General features: G+C 34.6%; 1 protein-coding gene across 1 annotated transcript in view; it reads right to left on the reverse strand.

The window, feature by feature from the left end:
- Positions 1-3,876: 3,876 nt before the first annotated feature.
- SNX2 (sorting nexin 2) overlaps positions 3,877-23,265 on the reverse strand; it is a 56,234-nt gene continuing 36,845 nt past the window's right edge. Inside the window, exons 8-15 of the mRNA XM_059418431.1 lie at positions 17,238-17,313; positions 16,170-16,283; positions 15,822-15,915; positions 14,201-14,406; positions 7,322-7,465; positions 5,817-5,897; positions 5,650-5,721; positions 3,877-4,379 (exon numbers count right to left, since the gene is read on the reverse strand). Of these exons, the coding sequence (XP_059274414.1) occupies positions 4,329-4,379; positions 5,650-5,721; positions 5,817-5,897; positions 7,322-7,465; positions 14,201-14,406; positions 15,822-15,915; positions 16,170-16,283; positions 17,238-17,313 (838 nt within the window). The 3' untranslated portion in view covers positions 3,877-4,328. The remainder of the gene's footprint in view (positions 4,380-5,649; positions 5,722-5,816; positions 5,898-7,321; positions 7,466-14,200; positions 14,407-15,821; positions 15,916-16,169; positions 16,284-17,237; positions 17,314-23,265) is intronic.

Raw genomic sequence — 23,265 nt, forward strand, 5'->3', positions numbered from 1 at the left:
CAAAGTTTCCACTTGACCCAGTTAGTTAAAAAAAAATACTTTTAATTATTCAATCCTTAAAGTTTTTTAAAAAAGTATGTGACAAGAGAAAGGAAGGTGAGCATTTTTAATTTCTTCGCATACGTTAAAAGATTAGACAACAAGCCACAACTTTCTTGTTTGTACAATCTTCTATTCTTAGCCACTTCTGAATTAACAGTTTGAAGAAATGACTTCTCTGTATGCCAGAGGACTTCCTCAAATTATATATGTTAATGATTAGAACAGGAATCTTGAAAAGCTTATCACACATTTTCAAGAATGAATGTTCACAGATGGTTAACAGAGGGAAAACAGGAAAAATCAACTCAATCCTAAGGATTCAAGCTCTGGATCTGCTCATCAGTAAAAGAAGTTGTACTACAGTCTTTAGTGGCTTCTGGCAACACAGTGCTACAATTTATGCACAGTGGATACCAAGTATCCAGTATCTGCAAAGAACTAAGCTGCAAAGTCTTGCACCTAGATCATACCTGAGAGCAACAGCGACTAGTCCCTTTTATCTCACTTCAAATTCTTCACTGCGTATGAGATTGTAAATAAACCAGCTATTGGGACTTAGCCCCCATCTCCACAGGCGTTGTTCAAACCTGTACTGTTCAGTATTCTAGCCACTAGCCACGTGTGACAACTCATCACTTACAATGTGGCTAGTGTGCATGGAGAGGTAATGAAAGGGTAAAACACTTTTGGATATCAAAGATTTTTTTTTTTTTTTAAAGATTTTATTTATTATTTATTTGACAGAGAGAGAAATCACAAGTAGGTGGAGAGTCAGGCAGAGAGAGAGAGAGAAGCAGGCTCCCGCTGAGCAAAGAGCCCGATGCGGGGCTCGATCCCAGGACACTGAGATCATGACCTGAGCCGAAGGCAGCGGCTTAATCCACTGAGCCACCCAGGCGCCCCGGATATCAAAGATTTAACATGAAAACCAGAAGGTAAAGTATCACAGTAATCCTTGATATACCAGATTACATGCTGAAATAGTATTTTGGAGCTACTGGGTTTAAATATTTAACTTTTTTTTCTTGTTCAAGTTTGACTAGAGAAAACTCAGAATTACTTATGTGGCTCACGTTGCATTTTTTTAAGTCTCAACTCTTATGGACCTCATCCACAGATGACTGTGACCTCTCTTAATAACCCTGATTATAAACAAAGAGAAGGGTCAGCTTGTATTTACATCACTCTCGTCATTCCCCTCTTCTTGCTAATTCCGTCTGGTCAACCATTTACCTTCATTATTACTTGAAACCAAATCCTTCACTGTGAAAGTTAGCAATGATACTTAATCAGACTCTAGATTTCAGATAAGGAAGGGAATGGTGGTTCTTTGCAAAGTCTTTTTTCAATACTTGGAAACACACACTATGTCCCATGGAGAAATACACACATTTCCAGACTAAGGAACAGGATACGAAAATGCCTGCACAGTTCCCAAGCCAGTGAATAGACTTTTTACACGTGTTCTCTTTCCTCCTCACTACCCTGAAAACAAGAAGACTTATGCTCAACCTATCAGTAGTAGTTACTATTACTGAATTTCTGCTGTCCATCCTTGACTCTTGTGAGTCACGGACTATACCCAAGCAGGGAGACACAACAAGGAAAGTGAAGTAGCCATCAGCTTTGTAACTAGTCATATGCATTAAGACAGAAAAATGTAAGTCTTCATAATTCCCTTAGACATTAAGAAGCATTTTTTAAGAGAATATACATACTCCTCCCTATTTATCTGATTCTATTCCTCCAGAAAACCTGATTTTGTTAAAAGGCTTCTTAAAAGACCATCATGAAACAACTTGTGCAAGGAACTTGTAAAACTTTACTAGATCCAGGTAATTTAAAAGTTTAAAGAAGAGCAACAATGAAACAAGGATATTTTGAGGTTACTATAAATATATATGCATGTATAAAACGAGCTGGATAGTTGAAAATAGCTTGTCAAAATACCATCAGGAAAACATCGTTTTTGGTTTTAGAAATCTTATTTTGACGTTATTTTTGTTCTAGCCTTGTTTTATTAATAGGTGATTTTAATTAAATTTGATTTCCTAATAGAATAATATTGATACTGAAGTTTGGTATTTTAAGCAAACTATTTTAAAGTGGAAAGGCACTTCAGGAAAATCAGTCTTATACCCTTGTTTTATAGATGAGTTTTATGTGAGAAGGCCAAAATCACGTAGCTACAAAGTGACAGAACCAAGACTGTACACATGTATGTTGACTCCAGGTTCAGCTTGTCCCACTTAAACGGGTTTAGTCCTTCTTTATCTGGCTTAAGAAAAAAAAAAATCAGACCTATACTAAAGACTATGTTATCAGCAATATTAATGCCCTTGTTCTATTTACTGGAGTGAAAGTATTTTAGTCACATGAATGGATGTGGAGATTGATAGGTGGAGGTGGGCTGAGTGTTGAAGATACTAAAAAGGTTGGTAACTACCGGAGGATCGTATCATTTACTTGATATTTCCAACAGACTCCTTTTTTTGGCGAAGGCTGTTAAGAGAAATGAAGTCTGGAACGGGTTCAGGGTCTGTTACTCTCTTCAGCTTGATCAAGAATGAAAATATTATTTTATTTGGAGGTACTGAATATTCTAATGAACATACCACGGAAGAATGAAAGATCTTGACGGGAATAACTAAGTTATTAACCTACTATGTAAACTGTACCTTTGGAAGTAATGTGATGGTGGATGCAATAGTAGAACATCACTGTAGATTTTGCTCGGTACTAATGGTCCAACAAGATAGCCTATGATATAGATTAAAATGAACTGCTCATTTCTCAAAAGTTTCTAAGTTATTTGTAACAGAAGCAACAGGAGAAGTCCTATTTCTGCTTAATTTTCTTCTTCTTAGGGGAGCATGTATAATTTTGCATCTTCTAGGATTTTCGTTTCCTGTTCATCAAGTCTTTCTTATTAACATATTATGTGTTAGTACTCTTCTGAGTTCCAGGAGTCTAAAAATCAGTAATGTCTACAGCAGGGTTTAAACTTCAGCTGGAACAGGTGGAAGCAAACATATCCTGAGAATACTCTGACATATGTATCCAGTAAAGTGCTAGAGAGGGCTCAGTTCCACATACCATACTTGACTGAGCAGGGAGATGGAGCTGGTAAGCTTAAGAGGGGCATCTTTAAGAACTCTAAAGAATGAAAACTGTGATGCCAGTCACAAGTCAAAGCTTTCCCTAGCATCAAGGATGAGATAACAGCCATCTGAACAAGATACAGAATCACTAAGAAGGGTGCCAAAGGCAAATTTCATTTTACTTCAAATGTACTTTATGTTATCCTTGTTTTTCAACAAATCATGGGGAATTTCAGCATGGTACCATTCTTTGTCAGGTATGACCATAGATGATCTTACCTACTTTAAAATGAAAAACAAAGAAAAGGCAAAGAATAAATCAAATACACGCAAAGTCTAGGACTTTGAAGATAAGAAGTTGAGCAAAATCACAGAACTTGTAACAGAAGCAGAGAAATACATTTTTTTCCTAATTCCTAACTTGGACACTGGTAACAGGGATGGGAGTAAAACAAGCAAAGGAAGTATTCATTCTCTCCCTTACTCAAGACAAGAGCATTCCCCAGAGCAGAATCAAAAGATAAAAGTTCTTTGGTTTATGATGATTTCAGAAGAGAACTTAGCCCTCATTTCATCATTTATGAAAGAGTTCAGCTTTTTCTGTCAACTAAGAAAAACTTAATGGATCACAGCATCACCTATGTACATCTAGAAGCAAAAGTTTCTCCTGATTAAAAATGCTTTTAAAAGCTTTCTAACATATTTACATACCCAAATAATTTGTTACTAATAATTCACAAGGAATATCATTTTATTACTGTAATCACAAAATCATAATTTCTGTACAGGAATGTATAAGTGAACATTAATCAATGCATTGATAATTCATTTCATAAAGAGGGTGAACACACTACAGAATGTAAAGAAAAAATATTGTAAAATTTTCTGGCCTTGCAGTGCACTTTTTAGTGCAAGTATTTAAGACACAATAGTGTTCAATTCAGCAAAGTACTGCAGAACGTCATGCCACAGTCCGCTTAATTCCAAGAGGGTCAGGACATGCAGCTTGTAATAAAATGTCAGAGTATATATATATATATATATACACATATATATGTATATAAAAAAACCACATGTAATTCATAAAATATAGAGTGGTTTATTTAGATGGTTTTAAATGATTTCACTGCGAATTCAGCATAACTGGAACAAACATCCAAGATCTTCGTAACAGAAATCTTCTTGCTAGGCAATGGCTTTGGCTTCAGGCAGGAATGCCTCCCAGTATTTTATCAGCTGCGGATCATAACCAGATATTCTAATTATCTTTTTGTGACTTACATGCATATATACCATACAGCATTTTTTTAAAAACCTAACAATGAATAACATTTACTAAAGTCTAGTTCTATGAGGGATTATTTAAACTTTTAATTCTGAAGTCTGTCAATGTAATTCAAGTATAAATTATTAAAAATGTTAATTACTAAAGGCTAATTTCAGTTTTTGATGTAAATGATAAAATTTTTTTTAAAAAACTTCACAACTTAAGATCTTCTTAATTTATGCAAAACTCTGTAAGCAGACTGTTAATGTAAATTAAGTGAGAATACCTTAAATAAAACTGCAATGAACTTTTCCAATTTAAAGTGATAACATATTCTAATTCAGAGGATATTCACATTTTATGTTACTCTAGCAAAACACAATGGCAAAAAGGTGGAAGAAAAAAGTATTAGGCAAGAAACAGACATGTGTTTGAGAGTAAAAGGAATCTGCTGCCAGTTTCTTCCGTAGTCCACAGAATTAATCAAAGTAAAGTTACATTTAAAACAATTCCTTTAAAAACGAATTCACATAAATTATCTTATGAAGTATTTAAAGACTAAATATAATTTTAAGGTATAATGTCATCTCTCAATTAAAAATCAATCTATTACATATTATATAAGCAACTTCCTAATCCACATATTTTAAAGCTGGATAAAGAAATTCTTCAATTCATGACATCAAATAATCTGATTACTCAAATTTATATTATCTTATTACAGATTTTAATTAAAATCTGTGGTCTTCTGTTCTCTAGTTAAGGAAACAAATACCATCTGTGGCATACAATTACCACCTACTACACACAAAATAAAATAAAAATCACAACAATAAAAAACCCCACCCCCAAGCTTAAGAAAAGCCAGTTTTTAAGTTCTGTTATGGAAGAGAACTTATTATAAGAATTTACTCAAACAGGTGTGATCACTGGGGAAATAAAACCTAGGAAGACTGAAAAAGGGAAACGCTGTTCAGCAAGTTTCTCCTCACCTTAATCTGGGAAAAATGTATCTCAACTGGAGTTTAGGAGTAAAGGCAAAAACGACCTGAAAGTTTCCAATTTAACTACCATGTTTTCCTCTGTGGTCATCAGTTTTTTTTCTACTCTGTTCCTTATTCCTCCATTAAATTTAAAAACTTTCTTTCACTGCTATCTTTAAAATGAAAAAGTATACCAAAAGTAAGTTCTAGAAGAAGTTTGTATGTTATAAAATAAGATATAAAAAAATTAGCTTACCTGTTGTTGTGTTTGTACTAATGATTCTAAGTACTTGATAATAACAGTTTTAAAATCTTTCACCCGTTCTTTCTGTAGTACAATAAAGAAGAAAGTCCATCAGTACAAAACTAAGTTTGATTTTACTACAAAATCATAGCACACTAGGACCATGTCATTATACTCGCCTCAAATCTTCCCACTTCTTTTCGAATGGTCTTAGAAATCTGTTCAAAATCTCTTTCTCCTTGTTGTACTTTTGCCTCCCACTAATAGAAACAAACAAAAATGCACAGATTTTTAATTTTTGTAAGGAAAATAGTATAGAACTAGCTGTCACGATCACTCACCTAATTTAATTTCTGTCAACCCTAAGGAAGCTCCATAAGGGCAAAGCCCAATTCAGGATCACTCAAACTTTTTTTTTTTTTTTTTTTAAAGATTTTATTTATTTATCAGAGAGAGAAGGGGAGAGAGCGAGCACAGGCAGACAGACTGGCAGGCAGAGGCAGAGGGAGAAGCAGGCTCCCTGTTGAGCAAGGAGCCCGATGTGGGACTCGATCCCAGGACGCTGGGATCATGACCTGAGCTGAAGGCAGCTGCTTAACCAACTGAGCCACCCAGGCGTCCCCAGGATCATTCAAACTTTTATCTAACTTTTCAATACTAGAAATGCCTATCAGCTTAATTTTCATTAATATTTCACTGTCAGACACATACTCAACATTAGGATATTCTAGTACTTAATCAATTACAATCCTCAGAGCTTAATTAAATATGACTAAGATAGATGAAAAGATTTTTGAATATAAAATTCACTATTAACCTTGCAGTGTTGGGGTAGTTTTATCATTTCTTTCTGAAATCATTGTTTCATAATGTCTCAACAACATTCTGCCAAGTTCAAGAATACATGTTCACCACAATTTATATGCCCATGGAAATACTTTAAATTAAGAAAACCGTACAACAAACATTTAAAATCAATTTTTATATTAAATGCTCAGATTAAAAAAAAACCGTGGAATTATGGTCTGAAGACCTACTGGTAAACATTAAGTTCAGTACAGAAACAACAAAACATTATGATTAGTGACCAATGGAGTAGCTAAAATAAAATAACTGAAGACTTAAAGCAATGAAATGATATTTTCCCACTATGTAACCAAAACAGTGGTACATACTCTTCAAAGAGCAGGTACATTTACTTTTAGTAATATAAAGGTTATCCTACCTCTTCAATTTCCTTATTGAAGCATGGCAAAAAAAGTGTATAAATTATAATAAACTTATATAAATTTACTAAAATACCATATATAGTACTATATATATGGGGGATAATGTTGCTTGGAAAGCTAAATGTGGGTAAGTCTATGCTCTAAAGCTATTCTTAGACATAAAATAAGCAACTGAAATCAAACTGACCATCTCAAAAGAAATTATTAAAGGTTAATTTAAATCTTTTCCTTGTGTGCTTCTTTATCCATTCCATAATCATGTGGAAATACCAAAGGGCTCTGGAGATTTTAATGATGATCAAAATGTTAAAGTAATTCCAACACAGTTCATTAAATTATGGAAAAATGACTAGTGTTGAATGGTTCAGAAAAGAATTTATGAAAAATTATGCATATATGAATGACTCATGAAAAATTTGAGTAAAGTGGTAAGTAAAGCATTTTATATTAATCACCTCTCTTATTTCATTTTTAGCTTGCTGTATTTTATCTGGTTTGTTAGCAACCATCATTTTTGCCTCAGTTTCACGTTTTTTGAGCAAAGTAATTTGAGCGTCTTCCCATTTCTGCCAGCACTTCATTCGATGGTCAAACACACCCTGTAAGTGAAGGACATAATGTTAGTAAGTGACAGTAACACCGAAATACTTTCAAAACACGAGAAGTGCTGTGATACTACTGAAAACAAACACAAAAAAGCAAGTACTTAACACACTAATCTCAGATATTGGGATAATGAAAATAAACATGCCGATATAAAAGAAACATCCATTTTCATTTGCTCAAAAACAAAAATTAAAAAAGGCTCCTATGACTGGATGAAACAGAACAGCTCTGAATAAACAAACAAAAACCACATATAAGGGGCGCCTGGGTGGCTCAGATGTTTGGGCATCTGCCTTTGGCTTGGGTCGTGATCCCGGGGTCCTGGGATCGACTCCCGCACTGGGCTCCTTGCTCTGTGGGGAGCCTGCTTTTCCCTCTCCCTCTACTGCTTCCCCTGCTTTTGCTCTTTCACTCATTCACTCTCTCTCAAATAAATAAATAAAATCTTTAAAAACAAAAAACAAAACCCATATACAAGATGCATTTCACTAGCCTTTTGGGTTTTATATTTGACTAACAAGATTCCTAACAGAGTTTTATGCTTTCAACAAAGATTTCTTTAATAAGAAAAAGCCAGTATCATACCTATATTCTAAATTTTCCTACTTAGTAATACTAAAAGCAGATTTAAATGTTAGAAATAAGTCAGAAATTATTAAAATAAAATGAGAAAAACCCATAAACAAGAGGAAGTGAAGACCAAAAGCAAATAAAACAAAGGCAAAGTAATTAAGAAGTAATAGCATAACACAATTCAAAAAAAAAAAAAAAAAAAGAAAGAAAGAAAGAAAGAAAATCAAAAAAGAAAAGAAAAAAGGAGAGATAGTCCTACACAAAAATAAACAGGGCAAACAAGCAGGGGTATTTGTGCATGGCTTTACTGTGTGTACACGTACACACACACACACCCCTATCTAGTAGGCAGGACCAAATGAAGAATTGGACAAAAAGAGCATAACAGACCAAGTCAACCAAATCCACCAGTGCTTTCAAGGGGTTTGGTAGCACAAGAGGAGGTTGATGGAAGCTAAGAAATGAATTATGACCATTAGAGTAATTCGAATCTCAGGAGAAAAGGGGATGGACAGGATGGGAGAAACCCCATAGTAATTCCTTTCCTAATTTGATGCTGGGGATACATGTGTGTTCTGTCAGCATTTGCTAACTGAACACATGAAGCAAGCGTTAATAAACTAGGTGAAGCAGAAAGCACTACACCAGAGTTATTTTCATTATTCCAAAAAGAACTTTTTAGACCAAGAAACAGTAAATAAATACATGTCCTAATAAGAGAAAAGCATGCAGAGAATTTATTTTTAAAACGCAGGTTTTTGGGGCATCTGGGTGGCTCAGTAGGTTAAGTGTCTGCCTTTGGCTCAGGTCACGATCTCAGGGTCCTGGGTTGCTCACACTGGGCTCCCTGCTCAGCAAGGGGTCTGCTTTTCCCTCCCTCTCCCCCAACTCATGCTCTTGCTCTCTCTTCCTTGCTTGCTCACTCTCTCATATGAAACAAGTAAAATCTTTAAAAACAATGTAGACTTTGGAACAGATCAAATTTGGATTCAAATCCTAGCTTCGTGACTCTATGAGCATGGATAAATTAACTTCTATAAGCCACAGTTTTCCCATAAAAAAGGAAGAAAATGAGATCTATATTAGTGGCCACGAAATAAAATGAAAAAAATGTAGCACATGAAATGCATCTTGTATGTGGGTTTTGTTTTTTGTTTTTAAAGATTTTATTTATTTATTTGAGAGAGAGTGAGTGAGTAAAAGAGCAAAAGCAGGGGAAGCAGTAGAGGGAGAGGGAAAAGCAGGCTCCCCACAGAGCAAGGAGCCCAGTGCGGGAGTCGATCCCAGGACCCTGGGATCATAACCCAAGCCGAAGGCAGATGCCCAAACATCCATCTAGTGGATGTTTAATAATTAGCAGGTACTATTACAGATGACTTCTAAACACACACATTATCAATTAGAGTTGATAAATTCAAGATTTATATTAAAAGTGCAAATAATAACAGCTTAGTAACATGGATAAAAAACAGTATCAGACTGCATATTTATATCATATTGCATATTTTAAAAATGTAGGCAACTGCACTGAAAACTTCAAATCCACCAGAAACAAAAGTATTTTTTTCCAAAGACTGTGCATATTTCATAATAACCATGATAAAAAGATATACTGGTCAAACTGATAAATCAAAACACTTTTATCTACCGATACTTAAATCCACTTTGTTAGTTTTCATTTGTCGTCTCACATAACTTCTCTTCTCACATTACTAAGTACATCTTACTGTCTCCTTTGTTGGTTTTCTTATAGTCATGAGGTAACATCTTCCTCAAGACCTTTCTTATTACAAGTTAATTTTGCTTCAGCCAAGTTAATTTGGGACAAAAATCACAAACATAACAAAAACAGCCACCATAACTAGACTGCGAAAGTCACTCGCATTTAGAACAAATCCTCACTCCTCACCCCTTCCACACACACATATACAACACCAAAAAATAATTTAAATTCCTAGTCTTTAGGGGAAGAGGGCCGTATCAGCTCCTCATTTATAAGACGCCTCTGTAACAACAATTTGATTACTAAAATATGTACCAGTACAAAAAGGTAACCATAATGCCCTCTAATTTTAATATCTGCTTAAGTTCTCAATATATATAAACTGGCTTTTTTGGTGATACACTAATTTAAACTAATTTGCTCCCTGTCCAATTTAGTAACTCCTAAGATTCCAGAATTATCACATGTTTATTATGGCAAAGATGTAGGAGTTATAAAATAAAGACAAAATTACTAAAGTCAGGTTATTACAGAAAGAAAAAATTCATCTTAGCTCTGTAAGAAATAACTTTTTCATTTGTTTTCCTACCCTTGGAACACATAAACACACATACAAAATAATCAAAAGCATACTTTATCTAAAAATGCTACCTTAAAGATCAATAAGTCATAACTGTATTTCAAGATGCTAGTCTGCTCTAAGAGAACCCAGCCACTCCTCTAAGAGGGACAAACTTACACTGAGGACACACTTTGGACCTCCCCCACCCCTGCCAATTTATGTTACACATTTGTATACAAACTGGTCTAGTTTAGACAAGGCTGTAGTTGTGAAACATTTTCCCTGGCCTATCAAGACACTGCGACTGTAATTTTAATTAATATTACACTGCAATTCAGTGAATCTGAAAGTATGTTGCTCAGGCTCCTGGAGTCCTGAAAGGATGCTGATTACTTACAGCTGAACAATGAGGCTTTTCAACTTCTTGGGAAACCCATCTACAGGGTTGGTTTAAAAATGTATTTGATATATTTTATAAATTCAGATTCCCTGCAAGAATTCTTTTTATCAAGAGTTCTAGTGCTAAACACATTGAAAACCATTATTGTCAACCCCTCTCCCTACTTTAGTGATTCACAGAAGGCTAATACATGAGAATGCAGGCAACGAATTTACTATTTAATAGTGCTAGTAAAAAAATGGAGTCCTGAAAATGGGAGGCCATGTTCTGTACAAAGAGGAAAATAGGTGTTTCCTGTATATAAGGCCAGGCCTAGGTAATACTGTAAATGGCTGAAATTTATCTTTCTTCAGGGTCCGAATTTCAAAGGGTCTTAGTTCCTTCCCCGCTTTGGCCCTATACTCTAATTCTCAATACTCTAAGTTTCAAATTTATCATCAGAAAAGTATTTTTGGATACGTGGATGATGCAGATGGTCGAGCATCTGACTGGGTTTCAGCTCAGGTCATCTCAACAAGGTTGTGAGATCGAGCCCTGCATCAGACTCTATACTCAGCGAGTAGTCTGCCTGAGTTTCTCTCCCTCTTCCTCTGCACACCACCCCCCCACACCCGATGCTTGGGCATATGCTTGCTCTCGCAAATAGTATTTTTTTAAAAAGTAAAGTATGTTTGATATGATTAAAAACAAAAGAGCTAAGTAGTAGTAAAGAACTTTAAGAAATATGTAAGACAAAACACAAGAGAAAATTGGACAAAGGACATGAAGAGTTCACATACACACACAAAATACAAATGGCTTATCATCTACACAGATGCTTAAATTCAAACTAACCAAAGAAATGTATGCTTATACAAAAAAAATACCTTCATCATTGGGTGAGAGAAGAAGCAACATGTATGCTGATGGGAGTACAAAGAAGTATAATCTCTTTGGACAGTAATATGAGAGTATCTATTGAAATTTAAAATTCATATACCCTTTGGCCAAGTGACTCCACTTCTGGGTATTTTATGCCCAAAGAGTTATTTTCAAAGAACAGTATTTACAACTAGACATTAAATAATGTAAAGTACTTTAATATGCTATCTAAAACCATGTAAACATAAAAAGAATTTAACATCTCAACATATCCCAACATGGACACCTCTAAAATATAAAGGATCAAAAAAGTAGGCAAAGTACAGTGCATATAGTATGTTCCTTCTTCAAGAAGGAAGAGATGGAGGGAGGGAGGGAGGAAGAGAAAGAGAGAAATGGGAAGAAAAAAAGAGCCTTCATACGTGCATAGCTAATTCTGTAAAGACACACAAGAATGTAACAGCATCTGACAAAGGAAAGAGAGTCTAGCAGTCTTGGGTAGAGAACTTGAACTTTTTGGGCTGTTGGATTTATTATGTCCATGTATCACTTTTTCAAACACAAACGAATCAGTTTAAAACAAAAACCAAACCAAATGTAAAGAGCACAAAAATTCCCTGTCACACTATTCCGTAACTTCTCAACTCCTTGGTGCAGCTGACCTGGGTTGGTTTCAGCAGAAAACACAAAGCCAACATGAAAAGAGCTCAGTTAACCTCAAGGTATAGCTTGAGCACAGCTTTTTAACTTTTTTTTTAGTCAATGAATCACTAGTTCAGGTCTTTCCAAACTCTGTTCCATTCATGTAAAAAGATATTAAATGGAAAACAACTCCTGTTTGTATGAATTTGGAAGGCTCTAGATTAAACAAAGTTAAATGTTTTATTTTTTACTGAGAGTTCTGAGCATTTTAATGCTCTGTGAATCAGTAAGACAGGGATACTGTACATTATCTCCCAAACTCAGTTGATTGTGGTACCTCTTTTAGTGTCACTGTTACTCTGGGAAACATAAATCCAAGGGACAAACTTACACTGGGTAAGGGTAATTTCAGAAAATGTAAAAATACACAGCAAGATTTAGGCAGCACGAGGCCTGCCCAGGTCGGGGCTCACCACCCAGGACGCTAGCAGGCCATTCCCACCATGGAGTGTCCTCCTAGGTTAGCTCTTCTCAGCTGGCACTTCTCACAGACACTGCTCAGCTTGCCTTTGTAGACCCACAGTTATTTTGAAAGGCACTCAAACTTTTTTACAGCAGCCCTCATGATAGTGCAAATTCTGGAATGAGGCTGAGAGCGGGCAGGAGAGAAGCAGGAACCATTATTTGTGAACTGGATTTTCGTTTATCACAAGCTGCTGATATATAGCCAAGTATAATCTAATAACTGTTATCTATATTAACTTCTTCCTTTACAATATTTTATTTACTTGACAGAGAGAGAGAAGCACAAGCAGGGGGAGCAACAGAGGGAGAGGGAGAAGCAGGCTCCCCACTAGCCAGATGTGGGACTAGACCCTAGGACCCTGGGATCATGATTTTTTTGAAGGCAGAGGCTTAACTGACTGAGCCACCCAGGTACCTCTATATTAACTTCTTCAAATAACTGAAAAGAAAAGTTAACCATCAGGAATATAAAGAGTAACATCTAACAGTAAATACAGGCAAAACTGGTAATCTACCAAACCCAAGGTATCACCATTCTGAAGTGCTAAGAACCCTCTAGCAATAATTGTTACAATTAGCTTGAGAAAAAGATCATAAATGAATATGCAGTGTATCAATGTTCTGACTACAGATGAATACTAACTTGATCACAGACTTTAGTTGAAAAAATTCTGCATAAGAAAGCAAGAACAAGGTCTCATTAACTTTCAATAAAAGGTGAGTTCCCAATTCCTCCACCCAATGATGATTAATGCTCATAACAATAATTAAAAGATGCAACAAGACCTTAAAGTACCTTCTGAAACACAGAATAAAGTAATACTTGGTTTAACTGTCTGATTGCTGGAGATACTTACAAAGTACCAATTTTTACTAGTTAACTCGATTACTCTCCCAATTCTCAGAAACTGAACTGTTTATTCTTAAACATTACCACTAGAGAACACAATTTATTATCTAATCTAGTCCCATTCCATCTATAAATACACAGTAACTACACCCTTCCGTGTATGCATAGAATGTCTGCTTATAGTCCAAATACATGCTAAAAGCCACCATTAAAACATACTTGTGCACCAATCACCTCTGGTTTTGTTTTGCTTCCTATTATACCTTTACTAAGAGCCCATGGCTAGTTTCAGTTCATGCTACAATGAACAATAAATGCTACCACCTAGCTGTAAACTTATATATGTAAATATGAAAGTAAATGTTACCAGTTTTATCTTATTTGGCATTTCCTGGATCTCTTAAAAACATCAATTATATCTACTACACTGTCCAAGTCATAGTAGAAGAAAACATCTGGCTATGAATCATCATTTTGAACCCATTATATGTACTGGTAGAATACAGAACTTAAACACTTAAATACATGCCTTACAGCTAACCAAACCACAGAAGTGAGAAGAACTCAAGGGAAGATTGCAAATAAAGCTTACTTTCACTGCAGCAATAAGACGAATGTAGTCACTAAGTAGTTCTGAAAACATGTAAAAGTCAGCAAAAGCTTGTTCTTGATGTAACTGGTCTATCTTCTCCTCTACCTCTGCAAGCTGAGACAAAGCTCTAGATAAAGCAGTGTGGTCCTCAGAGTTACCTAACATGGCAGCACTTTTCGCAAAGGCAGCTGTGTTGGCTGAAAGTTCTGAAACAGAAAGTATTCACTTTTAGTGTTCTCTAGTAAAGTTTTTAAATATTGCTGTGGTTTTTCCACCTTTCCCCTAAATTTTATCAGTTCCTATATCATTCAAATAATTATTTTAAAATAATTAACATAAAACAACCAGTCATTAAAATGCCTTTGGCATAAATGCCAAGTGCTCAGAGCTCTACTTAGAGTTAAGAAGAACATTAAAGAAAAACTAAGAACTACTGCCTATATTCCCAGGGAAGGAACGATGTTTAATAATTTAATATAACAATCTGCCTCCCCTTTCTTTCTAAAGGGCTCACTGCTTTTACGTATTCTTGCAAAAGATCAGATTTATTTTTAATATGGAATGCAACAGGAACACTTACAATCAATTTATACTACATTTTTTGGTCTTTAAACATTTATTTGAAATTGAAAATGTCTATAATTTTTAATGAAAATATCATTTAGCTAACAAGACTAAGCCAGGTAAGTTATACATACAATTCATGGAAATCTTATTTTTTTTTGTATGTACAACAATGCTTAAACATTATGCTCAGTAGAAATACTAAAAATATCTGCAAGATTTTTGAACATTATCATTTCAGACACTTTGAATAAAGAAAAACAGATGTTTACAGAATATATAATGTCAATGACTAATAATACACTGCTCAGAAACTGACATTGCCTAGAAACTGCTCTGCATTACATAAAATTCTCTAAGAACCATAAAGCAATTCCCCTAAGAGACAGTACAAATGGCAAAAGCTGTTATAAACTACTTTCAATAATGAGTGCACTGATGTATTTCTCTAATTATTTTTACTAAAATGGATTACTGGTAATGGCAGTAAATTACTTATTAAGTATTTTAGAAACCTAACATTAAGATCCTTGTATTCTTAAAAAAACAAACGTTTCATGGCAGAATTTATAAAATCACAACTTAAATTTTCTATCAGTTTTTTCAAACTTGCCCTCCCCAGACTTTCCAATATAGTTGTTCAAAAACGAAGAAAATAATTCAGAGTATTCTATGAAATACAGGTACACAAAAAAATTTTAAAGATAAATTTCAAATATCAATTTTTTAATTTGATATTTTTAATTATATCAGTTACTAATAAGACATCTTCATTAAACTCTAAGTATGCTTAACAGAGTTAAATGAACAACAGTTTTAACCTAAAATTCAAAATATATTTTTACAAGCTCAGGATTTTTCTATTTCTCAACTACAAGTGAGGCTAAAGTAGAAAAAAAAAAAAACAACATTAACAAGATTCAAATAGAAAACCTTCTCTTAAACTTTTGCTCTCCCTCTTCTATAGAAACCTTGGAATGTTCTTTTTAATAAAATTTAAATAAAATATTTGAATTAACTTACAGTGTTAAACACATAAAAAACAAGGCAAACACACCTTTTCTATGACAGACCAAGGCTTCGACACTAGCATGAAGTTTCCTAAGTTGCTGATCCAGATTTTCAAATTGTTGCTGCTTTTCTTCAAACCACTAAGAAAAAAAATGAAAAATGGAGCTAATTTAGCAAGAGCAAACCACTGTAAATTAGGTTACCAATAGCAAGGCACATTCCTTGTTTTAAAGCAACAAATTAACCATGTATAACCATGGTAGTCAACTGATGTGGCTGAGAACTAAACTCAATAAGCAAATTAATATCCTATTTTCTACTTGTACAGCTTTAAAATGCAATTGTTGGGCTCATTAATTCATCTCATTATTCAAGTCGAAAAATCAGCTCTTACTGCATCCGATTCATTCATCTTGATTGTCATTTTGTTGACAGCGTCGGCAGCCTTGTTCACCATCCTCAATATTCCTGCTCCACTCAGAGCCTGTGTGTTAACTGCTCTAGGCAGCTGGAATTGAATGACAAATAAGGGCAAACAAACCGGTTAAAAGGCTGGAGGTTTAACTGGGCACAAAAGGGACTGCACACCCCCACCAAAAAAAAAAAAAAAAAAGAGAAGGAAAAAAGGCGGTTGTATTTTCTTCACTCTCATACGTTTCAATAGTGAGATCTAATTTCTCAAATATACCACTTGTACACTCTCAAAGGAAAACTTAAAAAATAGACTTTCCATTTGCTTTTCTTCTGCACGTTTACATTTAGATGGAACAACACTCTGTTTGTCAAAATATATTAAGAAATTGCCAACTACCTTATCACTGGCCACCTGTTCGCTTGCAGAAATAAACTTGTTTATAAGAAAAGAAGAAAGTCTTGAGAAAAATCTCCTTAGGCTCAGTCAGGACAGTGTGATTTTGTATTTTTCAAAAATTCTGGGATTCAAATAAATTTTTTTTAAATTCAAAGGGTAGTAATTAAAATTCTAAACTGTGACAAGCCCCAAATGTACCAAGCAGCTCAAATATAAGGGGAAGCACAGTGATAATTTAAGCTCTTTCAAGTCACAAATCTGCATTTCAGAACCTCAGTAAGAATATTAGAATGTAGACAAATGAACACACTCAAATGTCTCTAAAAGAAGGCCCAAATAAACTTATTTCAACTTAATGCCTAAAGCAACAACTTGGGCACTGAGAATTAAACTACTTATAAGTCATTCTTCTAAATGTGGTTTAAAATTTTTGAAAAAGAAACTGATCATCCTACAATTATCAATGCAAAGAAGATATTTTGGTAGTAATTTAAATAATTAAAGCTAATTAAAATACTAAGCCAAAAAAAATCATTTTATTCCATTTACCAATCCAACTATTTACTGGACATATATTTTTACAAAAGTTAATAACAAACACAAATAATGAGAACATTCATATCATATAAAAATTTAAAGTAGAAATAATACCTCTGAACTTTCCAGGAATTGCCTTAAATCAGGATCCTGTAGTAAAGTTGGATGCTTTACTGTTCTTTGAAGATACCTAGATTTAAGAATAACATAAATAATAATAAAAATTAGGTAAAACAATATCCTCAGTCTGCATTCACATTAATTTATTTTTAGACTCTTAAAAGCAATTTAAGGATTAAAAAGCTTTTTATCTTTTGCAAATTCGTAATTATGTAAAAAGAGACAGTAGGTCATGGAGGTGGGGGACATAGGAGGGTGATTAACTTACCAAACTTCACACTGCAAAGTATTAGAGTTGTAAAAGGGTACATGAATTTGTTGAATAATTTTATCTTTGAGTGGCATCACCATGTTTCCAGCTATTATTTCAGAGTTCCAACAAACATATCACTATACATATTTCAATCAACTATTTTTGATTATTCTTATTATTACCCAAACACAGAAGAGACTACCAATTTTTTTGTCAGGAGACTTAAATTATCAAATCAGCTTTGATCCTTTTTTTTTTTTTTTAAGATTTTATTTATTTATTTGACAGAGAGAGATTACAAGTAGGCAGAGAGATTACAAGTAGGCAGATAGAGAGGAGGAAGCAGGCTCCCTGCTGATCAGAGAGCCCGATGCGGGACTCGATCCCAGGACCCTGAGATCATGATCTGAGCCGAAGGCAGCGGCTTAACCCACTGAGCCACCCAAGCGCCCCATCCTTTTTTGACAGTGGCTAAATTTTCTTTAATATTCTACTTTTAAAAGGTTTTTGCTAAAAATTTGACTCCTTTTTTTTAATATGACACCACATAAAATAAAAATGATAAGGGAAACATCATTATTAATCACTATTAGCCCAACTTCAGTAGTTTTCCTATAGTAGAAAATGGAAAAGGCCAAATTTCCATCATCCATAAAAAATTAACATTCTTTCATAAAAAGAAAAAAGGCCCACCACTTAATGATTCTTGATTACTTATCTAATCCTATTTTTCAAAAAATACCACTCTTTCCTTAATGACTACATTTCAATTACAGTACTTTACTTCATTTAATGTACCTTTTTTTCTGTGGAACAAATATAAGCAGTAATTTCTTCAATCTCATTGTAAGATTATGAAATATGCCTAAAGTTTCTGAAAAACATTTGACTTCTATAAAGTCAAATTCTATACAATGGTTAAGATGAATATTTTATCACGGTTTACACGTTAACTTCTGTTTTTATATATTTAAATAAATTAAACTTCAAGTCATTAGCCCACACATGAAAACATTATCACAGAAATAGAGCATTTAATAGATACGTGCAAGACAACTACACTGGGGCTTAAAATAAACAACTACCTATATTACCAGACTAAAAATGAGATGCAACAGGAACACTAATTTTGTGTTAAAGAAATGTTGGTATCTTCCCACTGAAACTTTACTTACAATTTTAAGACCCAAGTTCTCCAGTACTATTATTTACTTGTGTAGACTGCATACAGCTAAGAGCAGTTTGTGTAAGCTATTTGTCGTAGAAGACAAAACATGTCATACCCAAACATGGAACAATCCCAGTATTTCAAACCTAAATGTAATTACCTAAAATGACTTATATTCTAAAACAGCTTTCCAAAGTGAGTTCTGTGGAATACTAGTCTTATGCAGTATTCCAGGAAAAACAATGTTTCTACAATCAAGACAGCCTGGAATATACTAAATACATACCCCTCTGAGTTATAATGGACAGTAGCATTTTTTTTTAAGATTTTATTTATTTATTTGATAGACAGAGATCACAAGTAGGCAGAGAGGCAGGCAGAGAGAGAGGAAGGGAGGCAGGCTCCCTGCCGAGCAGAGGGCCAGATGCAGGGCTCAATCCCAGGACTCTGGGATCATTATCTGAGCCTAAGGCAGAGGCTTTAACCCACTGACCCAGCCACCCAGGTGCCCCTGGACAGTAGCATGTTAAGTAGTGTGAGAAGTCCTGCAGGAAATAAACCTGGTTTAACTTTGTTAAACCATATGTTAACAAGACTCAACAGTCTACAGTGTTTCCTTTTTTCACCCTACCACATACTAGTATTCTGAGGAATCATTTTGGAAAATAGTATTCTAGAAAAAAGACAAAATTTTACTTCTTAAGGGTTACACAGAACAAAGAGGAAATAACCATTTCTTTAAAAGTACTAAATTTACATCAAAATTAAGAACAGAAACATAGAAGATTTTTGTTCCAGAGAAAATTACCTTTTAATATTTTTTTTCTAGGAGTGTGATTATCTACACACACACAAACTCAGATACTTTGGTTTTCACAAAAATATTACAGTTATGCTTGTAATTGTGTATCCTTTTACACAAAACAGTATGTTGTAGATACCTTTCTTTAGCATTAAATATTGTTCTCTAATGCCATTTTCATTTACCACATGAAGTCTATTATATAAATGTACTATAATGTCATTATTTTTTAATACCACAATGACCATTACTTGCTTATAATCTGCAAAATGTGACAGTAGTCACATTCAATGGAACTTTAGTCTTCAAAGCGGTTGTACCTAATGTGTCTACTTTGCTTTCCTCAATTTCACATTTTAAATGAAAATTCCCTTTTTTAGGGTGCCTCAGTGGCTGAGTCATTAAGCATCTGCCTTCGTCTCAGGTCATGATCCCAGGGTCCTGGGATTGAATCCCACATTAGGCTCCCTGCTCGGCGGGAAGCCTGTTTCTCCCTCTCCTACTTCCCCTGCTTGTGTTCCCTCTCTCTCTCTCTGTGTCTCTCTCTCAAATAAATAATAAATAAAATCTTAAAAAAAAAAAAGAAAATTCTAAAATTCTTTAGAAAGTGGTGTGTTTTAAAATCTGACAATTAAAGGAAGAGATTTGCATTTTTTTTTCCTTCCTTCAAATCAATCTTAGTATCATTATCAATTTCTGCATTTCTTACAGGCCATGAAACTATCCTTTATCTTCATAATCCTTATGTTCATATATTATGACATGTGTGTATTTTTTCACTTACGTGTATCTTTTCACATTTTTCATTAAGTTAATTCTAATTCCATTATAGTCTACTTACATACATTGTTATAATACTTACAGGTGTACAATACAATGATTTGACAATTCTCTACCCAGTATTCATCATAGTTAAGTGTCCTCTGTAATTTCCATCACCTGTTTCACCCATTCCCCTACCTACCAGCCTACTCTGCTAACCATCAGTTAACACAGAGTACAACAGTCTCAGGTATCCAATTCAGTGATTCAGTACTTCCATACTCATCAGGACTAGTGCACTGCCTGATTTCCATCACCTATTTAATCCATCAGCCCACCCACAACCCCTCTGGTATCCATCAATTTGTTCTCTACAGAATCTGTTTCTTAGTTAGTTCTCTCTTTTTCCTCCCCCCGTTTGTTTCTTAAGTTCCACATAAAGTGAAATCATGTCTTTCTCTGACTTATTTTGCTTAGCGAAATGCTCTCTGGTTCAGTCCACATCACTGCAAATGGCAAGATTTCATTTTTTTTAAATAGCTGAGTAATATTCCATTTTACACACACATACACACACACACACACACACACACACACACATCCCTTCTTTATCCATTCATCTATCCATAGTTACTTGGGCTAATTCCATAATGTGGCTACTGTAAATAATGCTGCAATAAACATAAGGGTACATGCATCCCTCTGAATGAGTGTTTTTGTATTCTTTGGGCAAACACTCAACAGTGCAATTCCTAGATCATAGGGTAGTTCTATTTTTAACTCTTTGAGGAAACTTTGCACTGTTTTCCAGAGTGGTTGTACCAGTTTGCATTCCTACCAACAGTGTAAGAGTGTTCCTTTTTCTTCACATTCTTGTCCACACTTGTTTCTTGTGTTTTTTATTTTAGCCATTCTAACAGGTTTGAGGTGGTATCTCGCTATAGTTTTAATCTGCAATTACCTGGTAATGAGTGATACTGCACAAAAGATACATTTTCAAATTAATGAGTATTTGTAAATACTCACCAATTCAGTATTAAGGTCAGAGAGGTTATAGATATATAAAGGATGGATGCAGAACAGAGAGAGGAAAATACAGGAAGAACACATGAAAAGAGGCATGGGGCGGAAGAGGAAGAAAGAAATGGAAGACATAAAGGAACTGATGAAATGTTAGTATCACACTCAACAAGAGGTAATCAGTTTATTATTGGTCTTCTCTTACTAAAATACAGTTTCTGCTGATACACTGAGTGTTCAGGACAGAAAGTGAAAATAAGACAAAATAAATCAGGCTATACAAAATTCAGAGGAAGAAAGTTAAAAATATTTCTCCTGCTTGAAACATGTGCTAACAATGAGATAACAGAAAGGCAGAAAGAGCCTGATCTTTGATGACATTCATTTGTTCATTCACCAAATATTTATTAAGCATCTACTACATGCCACTTTCTGTCCTGAACACTCAGTGTATCAGCAGAAACTGTATTTTAGTAAGAGAAGACCGATAATAAACTATAAATACAATAAACACATAAATTATATGCTATGTGACAAGTTGGCAAACGCTGTGGGAAAAAAAAAGGATAGAAAAATAGAGCAAATATGATCAGGTATATAAGGTATGGTTGGTGGCAAGTGAAAGAGAAGAGGTTAAGAATGGAGGCAACCATCAGAAAAGACTTCACTGGAAAGACGATACTTGAAAACCTGAACTTAAAAGAGATAAAGGAATCAGCCATGCAGATACCTGGGAACAAAAGCTTTTCTGGCAGTGGGAGAGGCCAGTGAGAAAACTAATAAGGTGGGAAAATGCCTAGAATCTTTAAGGAGCTGCAAAACATCAGCATGGCCTGGAGCAGAGTGATCAAGGAGGTAACAGAGTGAGCAATGCATGTCACATGTCCCCGTAAAGTTCTATAGGCAATTGTAAGGATTCTGGCTTTTACGGAGTGAAATGGGGAGGGCGATATATTATCTGATTTGTATTTCAAAACGATGACTCTGATTGCTGTATTAAAAGAACAGAGGTTCAAGGATGGAAACAAAGAGGCCAATTAGGAGTCCACTGAAGTTAATTCCAGCATTTGGACTAGTACTGTATTGGTTGAGAAATGGTTGTAATACAGATAGTGGAAAGAAGCAACAAGACTTCCTGATGAACTGGCTAATACTAAATATTTCCTTATATGAAAGAGTAGACTAATTAACCTATGCTAACTGTTTAAGCCAAGCCAGTTGAATTTTTCCATGCTTGCAGTGAACACAATCCTGATACATTGTAAGACAAGTAAAAACATATTCAAGTTCAGTAACTTGCCCCAAGTCACACAGATAGTGTATAGCGTGTAGTGGAGTATAGGATCAACAAGAAAAGGATTCTACAACTCTTTCATGCCACTCTATACTTCTTTGCATATATCTGTAGAACTGGGTCCTCACCTATGAAATAAACTCAATATGGTCTTAAGGTAAAATGTGAAGCACTCTCAAGAAAACCAAGAGGGAGCTTATGGACACTCTTCCTAGTAGTTTCTGGTTACTTTAGTAAGTCTAACTTTCTTAACCATTCCTTCTCTTCCAGTATTTTAATACTAGATGGTCATCCTTTCACTCAAGACAGTCATCTAGATTTTCTGAGTGAAACGAACAAATGAATACATAAGCTGGTATAGCATACACAAAGAGAAATACTTCCCTGACCCACTAGATTCAACTAGGTTGGGTATTCCACAAATAAGCCCGTTTTCTAATTTTTAAATTTTAAGATATGCCACAGAAAACTGCCTTTAGAAGAAGCATTCCAATCTCTCTGCTTCTAGACCTTTACACTTACATTTTAAGTCATAATTTTTAATGTAAAATAAATTTCTCCCTCATATTACACCGTTCCCATTATTTTTTTTTTAACCTGCAAAGTCAACTAAAGTGGCATTTAACAAGTAACAAGTAACTGAAGAAACTACTCAAATATCCAGCAGGTCAAGTCTCAGTATTTCCTTACAACTCTCCTCAATGTTTCCTACTATATGATGTT

Source organism: Mustela nigripes, chromosome 12 (assembly GCF_022355385.1).
Source record: "Mustela nigripes isolate SB6536 chromosome 12, MUSNIG.SB6536, whole genome shotgun sequence".
Classification (NCBI taxonomy): Eukaryota; Metazoa; Chordata; class Mammalia; order Carnivora; family Mustelidae; genus Mustela; species Mustela nigripes.